Below are 10000 nucleotides of genomic sequence, written 5' to 3' on the forward strand. Positions count from 1 at the left end.
AACAAATATTTTCTATCCTGTATAATATAATACCTTGGTATTAGTATCTCTATTAATCGTAAAAAAAAAAAAAAAAAAAAAAAAAAAAGAAGAAAGAAAATTAATAATAATAATTTTATTAATATTTAAATCATTATTTCTTCAAAGATTGTAAAATAAAATTTAAACGAAAATTAAGTAACTATAAATTTGCGAATTTTTTTTTTCATCAACAAAATTTTTCTAAACAAAAATGCACGATTAAACAAAAATACATTATACGATTAGATAGATAATGATAAAAAGAAAAAATCGATTAGATAACTTATCATCGTCATCATCATCATCGAACAAAACTATTATCGTATAAATATAATGAAAATAAAAAAAGAAATTCCTTCAATTAATAATTGTATTAATTTAATCAAATTATGATAGCCATCGATGATAAATACATTGTATAGGAAAATAAAAAAATAGAAAAAAAAAAACAAAACCAACCAACTAACTAACCAACCAACCAATCAACCAACCAACCAACCAATCAATCAAACAAACAAACAAACAAACAAACAAACAAATACACTTACTCCGTTGTTAACGTTACTGTAGGACTCGGCAAATATAGGTGTCCTATTACCCAGAGAGCTGAGAAGTGGCGCTACGGTACTCCGTAGCTGTTCCAAAAGCGTACTGTTACCACTTAGAAAGGCACTTCTTGTTGGATTGAAGATGTTACTGGTTGTACCAGTATTACCATTGCTGCTGTCGGTAATACCAGTATCAATCGAATTGGTGTCGTTGGTTATCCTAACGCTAACCTGAGGCTCCTGCGGTATCGATCGAGTCTCAATCGGCGTTGAACTTTTCAAGGTCGCATGATATTTAAGCGTTTTAGGAGTGATCGCAACGCCCTGAGTATCGTCGACCCTCTCGGTGGTTTCTATCAGCAAGGTATTAGTAGTTGGCAATTCCGAATGTCTACGATACGTAGCTGTTCTTGGTCTAAATTCACGTCTTTTCGATGACGATTGGATCGACGTTACCGTCGTAAAACTTTTCGAAATTTTATCGTAAGGTCTCGTATCATTGATCTTTTTCCTACTATATCTATTTGTAACCGTAGTTGTCCTTGACGTTGTCCTCTGTGGTATCTCATTCCCGTCTATCACGTTGCTCCTATCTCTTAATTTTTTCGTATAACGATCGTTACGAAAGTTGGCCTTGGTTACGCTGTTCAACATTCTCGGTTTCTTCGTTCTACCATCATCTTGTTGTTGTTCGTCGATTTCCGACGATAATTGTTTTCTTTTTGATAGGATCGTCGTTACCGAGGTTGACGTATTAATCCTCTTTAATTCATCCTTCCGGGTATCAACGTCATCGCCATTGTTTGTTATATCCCTTTCGATGAAAGATTTATTACGTCTTGTTAAAAGACTACCAGACTTCAATCCCTTGACCGTACTTCTCGGTGTAACGTTAAAATCTTTCGTGGTTTTCGTTGGTTCGATATTCGTTAAATCTTGAGATTTCGTTTTGCGCGGTTGCGAATCCTTCAATATTGATCCATCGATCATCATCGAGGATACTTCCTCGGTAACTTTGGTCACTGTCTCAACGACGTAATTCGATGTATCCTCGTCAACCGATATCGAGGTTACCGTTCTCTCCGACACAACTCTACCCTTTTTCTGACGTGATTTCCAGGATTCCTGATCGCTACTATCAACCGTCTGATCCTGTTTAACGATCTTCTCCGGTTTTTTATCATCCTCTTCCAATCGACTACTCCTAACAATGACTTTAGCCAATTTACCAATCCTCTTCGTTTCCTCGCCAATCGGCGTATCGGTTGTTCTTAATTTTCCCGTTGATGCCAAAACATTTTCCTGTTCGTTCAATTCAGGCTTAACCAATCTCTTAGCCAATTCTAATTTCATTCTTGATCTTTCTGAGAATGAAACGCCCGACGTTTTTTTTCCCTGAAAAAAAAAGAAGAGAAAAAAAAATCGAAAATCGATCCAAATCGATCCATCGTAAGATTTTTGTTATTAATCAATTTTTTTTTTTTTTTTTTTTTTTTTTTTTTTTTTTTTTTTTCTATGAAGATAGAGAGAGAGAAATAGAACGTTTAGTTAATGGGTTACCCTGGTTATAATGAAGAAATGATCCATCTCCATGAAGAAGGAATCCTTCTCAAGGTCAGTCATAGAAATTCTCAAGGTCATTTTGAGATGATGAAGATCGTCGAGAGAAAGAGAGAAAAAGAGAGAGAGGGGGGGAGGGGGAGGGAGAGAGAGAGAGAAAGAGAAACTTTTTCATTCACGTTTTCTACGATCTTTTTTGACTACTAATATTTCCGACTATTAACTCGAATGATGTGCTATATATATACACACACACACACATATATATATATATATATATGTGTGTGTATGTATTATGTGTTATAATTGTATATGAATAAGACAATATTATAATAGATATGTGTATATGTATGTATGGATTTTTGTTTGTTTGTTATTGTAATTTTTATTTTAAAGGAAAAAGATAAGTCCGATATAACGTAGGAATGAAAAGATCCATCTTGCCAGAAGATTGGCAACCTGTTCGAGCCATGACATCGTCGAGCTGGTCAACAACTGAAACTTTGAAATGTTTTCTTCTTTTTTTCTTTTTTGCTTTTCCTTTTCTATCATCTTTTCTTTTCTTCTTTACTTTTTTGTTTTTTTTTCTTTTTTTTTTTTTTTTTTTTTTTTTTTGTTCTTTTTTTGTATTATCTTTTGTTATTTCTTAAGCTATCAAATCGATCTAATATACTCGTAGAAACAATTTTGATTGTACTACGTATACGTAAGCCATTTAATCTAAATTGTACGTATGTTTTATTTAATTACGTATTATTTGTTCAAATGATTTTGTATTGATCGAATATTCTTTTAAAATTCGATAGTCGATTTTGTTTTATTACACAAATTCTAATGTCAAGTATAAAATAATATATATATATATATATACTTTGTTTCGATGTTATCAGATTGATTTTTCTTATAAACTTTTATAATTGATTTTATATTACAAATACTAATCTTAAGTATATATTATGTATAGTTTATTATAATGATTGATTTTGTTGTATTAAAAATTTTAATCATTCTAATATCAAGCAAAGCTAATATAATATTATAATTTACATTTTTGATTTTATCAAATTGATTTAATATTTTGTAATTAAAATTTTTCGATTGACTTTGTTCTATTACAAATTCTAATATCTCTAATGTATATTTCGTTAATACTTCTTCTAATATTGTATATTTATACTGATCGATTTAATACTATAAAAAAAAAAAAAAATTAATAAATAAAGAAATAAATAATTAAACAAATATAAATCTCCTAGTCGTAAAACTATCATAATCACTGATATAATATTATTATTTTAAAATTGAAGATAATTCTGTAAGAAAAAAAAACAAAAAAAAAAACAAAAAAACAAAAAAATATTAATTCTTTCTAATAACAAATAATCTTCTACGTCTTTCTAATGTATTAATACTAATCTCTTGTTTAAACGTTATCACAAATAAAATGTACAAATCTCTTAGACCACTATTCTAATCATTGACAGAACCATATACCATTTCATACAGAAGAATTCTAATCTTTCTAATACGAAGCACGTACAATACTACCTCATCTAATATTTGTACATAAAGCTAATCTCATCTAATATTTGTACAAAACTAAATAATATTTTGTTTCTAGCTTTATCACTGTACAGTAAGTTGAATGACTATGTATATAAATATAATGTTCATAGATCCATAGATCCATGATCTATCTCACGTTATTTCTTATTTTTCTCCTCGAATTTGTCATTTTTTTACACGTGCATTTATCTAATATAGCAAGAGTGACATATTGACATTTAATGATCTATGATGATCTATTATTTATCTATTGGAATTTCTTTTTTTTTTTTTTTTATTTATTTTATACTTTTTTTATTTCGTTATCGTCGTCGTCGTCATTGTCGTCGTCGTCGTCGTCGTCGTTGTTGTTGCGTATGCATTTATTTAATACTGCATAAAATAATATTACATTAGTATTTTAATGATCTATGATCTATGATTTATCTATTAGAATTTCTTCTATTATTTTATTTCATTGTTATTGTTATTATTGTTCTTGCATGTGCATTTATCTAATATAGCAAAAGTGACATTTTGTATTTAATGTGATCTAAGATCTATCTATCTTCTTTTTTGCATTTTTAATTATTACTCTTTTGTTTTTATATATATATATATATATATATATATATATATATATATTTCATTGTCATTGTTTGTCGTTGTTATTGTTACTATCGTTGTTAGTGTTGTTGTTGTTGTTGTTGTTGGTGTTGTTGTTGGTGTTACGTGTGCATTCATCTAATATAGCAGAAGTGATATTTTGTTTCTATTTAATGTGATCTACGAATTATCTACCGGAATTTCTTTTTTGCATTCTGCATTTTTTTTTCTTCTTTTATATATATATATATATATATATATATATATATATATATATATTGCTATTGATATTGATGTTGTTGGCGTTGATATTGTTGTTGTTGGTGTTGGTGTTGTTGTTGCTGTTGGTGTTGGTGTTGGTGTTACGTGTGCATTTATCTAATATAGCAAGAGTGATATTTTGTTTTTATTTAGTAAAAGCCTGTCAGAGTGATTGTGAGGAAAGATAAATTTTATAATTCGTGCGATTTCGAACGTTCACTTGCGTGTCAATTGTCATGGTCGTCGAGTACATATATAGGTTATCTTGTAAAAGTAATACTATCGATTGATCGAGAGAGAGAGAGAGGGGGGGGAGGGGGGAGAGAGAGAGAGAAAACGATCTACGAAAGCAATCGAAAGATCTATAAGTATAAAGTATATACCACCATTTGACGCCATCTTTTTCCATCTTTTTGCCGATAGAAAAGATCTCTCTGTCCTTTTTTTTTTTCCTCTTGTTTTCTATTTATTTACTTTTCTATTCTTTCCTTTTTTTTCTTCCTTTTCTTTTATCTTTCTTTATTCTTTCTTTTTTTTCACGATACATTAAATTGTCCTTTTATTAAATGTTATAAATAATGATATTATTCATCTACTGCAATAATTCCCTTTTATTTCCTTTCAATATCGTTTTAATCCATTAATATCCATAAATCATTCTAACTTTATTAAATATATAAAAAAAAAAAAAAAAAAAAAATTGTAATGTCGTTAAGCAATGCAAATGCTAATTTTTCATTGAATAAAATATAATTAAAAATTTCTTAATCTCGTTTAAACAAAATTTTCTTCCATATTATTCTAATACCATTAATATCAATCGATTCGATCGAAAATTTCAAAATAAAAATTATAAATTTTGTGCAAAACGAAAAAAAAAATTTATATATATATATATATATCACAATTGACGACATAATTAAGTTCCTTTGTTAAATAATAAATTTTCATTGAAAGAAAAATGTCAACCCTCTCATCGTTATAATTTAATTTTCTTTTCTGATGGACTATTAATACTAAAAGCAATAAGTTTTAATTCTAACGGTAATTAAAAAAAAAAGAAAAAAAAAAAGAAAAGAAAAGTAACACGATTAATTCGCGTTTCAATAAATAAAATTTCCTTCAAAAAAAATAAAAAAAAAAAAAAAAAGAAAGAAAAAAAAACAAAACAAAAAACAAAAGAAAAAAGAAAAATAAGAATGTAAACTTTCTCCGATGCAATTCTTTTCTACATGTATATATGTATATACATTTTTTCTCTTTTTCTAATGCATTCATAATAATCAATCTAAAGTATCTCAGAATAAAAATATATTAATTCCATCCAACTGTCAATCACTTTGGCACAACTAGAATTTTTACTATAAAATAATTTAACTTTCTCCGTAACAATTTTCTTCTATACGTTTTTCTAATGTACTCATACTAATCGATCTAACTCCATTTAAAAGCAAGACCTTATGCAATTATTATAATCATCGGAACGTTTTCATTCTCATTGTTAAAGAAAAGTTCGATAAAAAAGAAGGTTTCTCTCTTTTTACCCAATGGAATATTATTCTACGTCTTTCTAATACCATTAATACTAATCTCGATCTAACATTATCACGAAACAAATGCATTAAATTTTGATTTAATCTGAGATTAAACATACAAAAAAGAAAAAAAAAAAAAAAAGAAAACATAAAGAAAACAAAAAAGGAAGAAAGAAAGAAAAAAAATGTTCTAAACATCTAACAAAAATTCTATTACAAATATTAATAATAATAATAATAATAATAATAATAATAATAATAATAATAATATATATATATGTATATATATGTAAATGATATACATATTTTTTTTATAATGTACATATATCTAATACTAGTACATACATTTATATACATATATATATTCTATATATTTTTTCTTTGTTTCCTTTTTTAATAATGATTTCTATACTTTTATTTATAAATAAAAAAAAAAAATATATATATATATATAGAATATTTGTATCGATCATTAAAAAATTAAATCATTCGATCAATGATCTTTCTCTCTCTCTCTCTCTCTCTCTCTCTCTCTCTCTCTCTCTCTCTCTCTCTATCCCTCTCTTTTCTCCTGAAATCTCAATATTTGACTTCCAAAGAGTATAAAAAAAAAAAAAAAGAAAAAGAAAAAGAAAAGTGGAAATAAACGCGAGACCATAACGCGATAATAATAATAATAAAAAAAAAAAGAAAGAAAAAAAGAAAAAAGAAAAAGACAGAGAGGAAAAAAAAGAGACAAAACGAAGAAAAACAAAGTATCATATTTCGATGACCTAAAATACGAATGCCCATACATCCGTGAGACGAAAATAAGTAGTTTGTTGATCGTACAGAAAACGAGTTCACTTTCTCTTATAAGTGACTGAGCAAGAGAGGAGGAGGAGGAGGAGGAGGGTGCGGGCGTGGTATCAATGAGAAAAAACTAAAAAAGAGACAGAGAGAGAAAAAAAAAGGAGTAAAAAAAACTCTTCAGTCTTCTCGTCTCTTCCCGCACCCTTCCCCACCGTCGTGTCTCCACCACTCACGGTGCCTCCGCACCATTTCGAAAATTAAAATTCATTGATAATAACTCTCTCTAGCGGCGCTAAAATTCCTCGATTCTGAATTAGTTTCTAAACCAACAAAAAAAAAAAAAAAAGAAAAAAAGAAACAAAAGAAAAAAGAAAAGAGGTATTATCTTAAAAAAGAAAGAAAAAAAAAAAAGAAAAAAAAAAGAGAGAAAAAGGAGAGAAAAATTCTACGTCTTTGATTGACCTTGAGAGTATTCCGCAATCTAAAAGGAAAAAAGAAAGAAAAAGAAAAAAAAAATCCAACGAACAATATAAATCAAATGATTGGTCGATTATTAATCAAACAATGTCACATGCATGGATATTAATCTGAACAATAATCTTTCGTTTTACTTATATACGTACTTTTATGTACATGCGTGCCACCTTGCGTGCATACCGTGTGCACGTGTGCATGCGTGCATGCGTGCACGTGTACATGCATATCCGTGCACGTGTATATACGTACATATGTACATATATATATGTGTGTGTGTGTGTGTGTGTATCTGAACGCAGTACAATGAAAATTATATGATGGTAGGATAATAAAAGGGAGGAAAAGGGGAGAAAAGGGGAGGAAAGAGATACAGGATACACACATACATACACACATAGAACAAACGTACGATTTGACCTAAGCGATATCGTTGGGTTAGACATCACAATTACACAGTATCAAAGGTTATTCAAGGCTGGTGAATGTTAAATTGACCTGAGATTTATGCGAAATAAGGTTAATGCTAAACCGTAAAACGTCCATTACATTATTGCAATACACAACCAATACTAATAATAATAGTAATAATAATAATAACAATAATAATAAGAATAATAATAAGAATAAGAATGATTATGATTATGATAATAAAAAACAATTAATTATTACATTTACTTACCTCGGTGCTCGTTCTTGGTGTATTCTTAGCGACGGGTATTTTGAGATTAGAATTTTTCTGCAAAAAATGATCATCGATCGAGTAAAGAAAAAAAGAAAGAAGGAAAGAGAGAGAGAGAGAGAGAGAGAGAGAGAGAGAGCGGGGGAGGGGAGGGCAGAACAGGGAGAGAGAGAAAAAAATAAAGAGAAATTTTTCAAACTTACCAATTGTGATAATCTCGCTTTAAAATCAGGAGGATAATTATCGCTCTCCTCCGAATCAGAAAGTTTATCGTTATTTATATTCTTGTCAGATTGATTCTTGTTACCCCTTCTTGTAGAATTGAAATTTTTCGTCGTACCAGGCGACATCGTTGTAGAAATCGTTGTTGTATCTTCGATCTTTGATTTCTTCGATCCACGATTTCTCGTAGTCGATACGATCGTCGTCGTCGCCATTGTTGTTGTCGTTGCTGCTGCTGCTGCTGCTGCTGTTGTTGCTGTTGTTGCTGTTGTTGTTGTTGTTGTTGATTCATTGTTCGTCATACGATCGTCATTGTTCGTTGCTATTTCATTGATAACCAATTCCTTCTCGGTTGTAGAAATCGATGATTGAAATTCAGGTTTTCTTCGTAGAAGCGTCCAACCAGGATTACCAACAGCACGGCCCCCTGTTTGTTGACTCGTCGATTGAGATAATCTTGATGATTTAATCGACGTACTCTTCGTCGTTGTCTCTTCGTTCGTGGGAAATTTTCTACCGCGAAAACCTAATCCATAATTAAAGTAATCCTCCCTCGTGGTATTTCTCGATTGAGAACCATTTCTATTTCTTGATCTAACGCGAGACGACGACGACGATGATGATAGATCATCGGTAATCGTACGTGCTGATTCCCTTTGTCCAACGACGGACGTTCTCATCGTTGTAATCGATGTATCAGAAATTGGTACGTTCGTCGATTGATCCGACGTCGATGTAGTCGTTTCGATCGATGGATCTGTAAAAAGAAAAGGAAAAAAAAAAGAAGAAGAAGAAAGAAAGAAGAAAAAGAAGAACAATTTTTTCTTTTGCTCTTTACCCCACCCCAACCCCTACCCCCCGCTACCATTAATCGAACATCGATAATCATGTACGTAAAATTTAGAACGCGAGATTAGATCAATAACGATAATCGATGGATCTATAATAATAATAATAATAAGGAAAGAAAAAAGAAAGAAAAAAAGAAAGAACAATTTTTTCTTCTCTTTTTTTTTTTCTCTAATCAAAAATCGATAATTACGTACGTAATGAAGCATTCAAAATACGAGACTAGATTAATATCGATAATGGATGGATCTATGAAAAAAAAAAAAAAAAAAAACAAAAGAAGAGGAAGAAAAAGGATAGAAAAGAGAAAGAAAAAAAGAAAAAACAATTTTTGTTTTTTTTTTTTTGTTTTTTCTTTAATCAAAAATCGATAATTACGTACATAATGAAGCATTCAAAATACGAGACTAGATTAATATCGATAATGGATGGATCTATGGAAAAAAAAAAGAAAAAAGAAAAGGAAGAAAAAGGAAAGAAAAAAGAAAGAAAAAAAGGAAGAACAATTTTTTCTTTTCTCTCTTTTCTTTTCTCTTTCTTTTCTCTCTCTCTCTCTCTCTCTCTCTCTCTCTCTCTCTCTCTCTCTCTCTAATCAAAGGTCAATAATTTCATACGTAAAATTTAAAACGCCCGATTAAAAGTCAATATCGATAATTAAAATGCTCTTACCAATAAATAATTTCGTCGTAGTAGATTCAATTCTGATCCTTCCTCTTGAACGTCCTGAACGATTGTCCTGATCCTGTACATTATCCAACGATCTAGATCGAATCTCTGTTTTTCTATTGTTATTCCTATCGGGCGATGATCTACGCTTTATATCGGTTTGAAATGATGACGATGATCCATTTGGTACAGATCTCGATACTATATCCAATGATCTACCTCTCGTTCTTGAATTGATC

At 29.8% G+C, this 10000-nt stretch overlaps 1 protein-coding gene across 2 annotated transcripts in view; it reads right to left on the reverse strand.

Annotated features, from left to right (window-relative positions):
* The window catches only part of LOC124431459 (serine-rich adhesin for platelets-like), a 60478-nt gene that overhangs the window by 13576 nt on the left and 36902 nt on the right, over nucleotides 1-10000 (reverse strand). For both annotated transcript variants that reach the window (XM_046979400.1, XM_046979401.1), the window contains 4 exons: nucleotides 9765-10000; nucleotides 8228-9003; nucleotides 8025-8081; nucleotides 570-1964 (listed from right to left, as the gene is read on the reverse strand). The exon at nucleotides 9765-10000 is cut by the window's right edge and continues 1205 nt beyond it. In XM_046979400.1, coding sequence (XP_046835356.1) covers nucleotides 570-1964; nucleotides 8025-8081; nucleotides 8228-9003; nucleotides 9765-10000 — 2464 coding nt within the window. The remainder of the gene's footprint in view (nucleotides 1-569; nucleotides 1965-8024; nucleotides 8082-8227; nucleotides 9004-9764) is intronic.

Source organism: Vespa crabro, chromosome 21 (assembly GCF_910589235.1).
Source record: "Vespa crabro chromosome 21, iyVesCrab1.2, whole genome shotgun sequence".
Classification (NCBI taxonomy): Eukaryota; Metazoa; Arthropoda; class Insecta; order Hymenoptera; family Vespidae; genus Vespa; species Vespa crabro.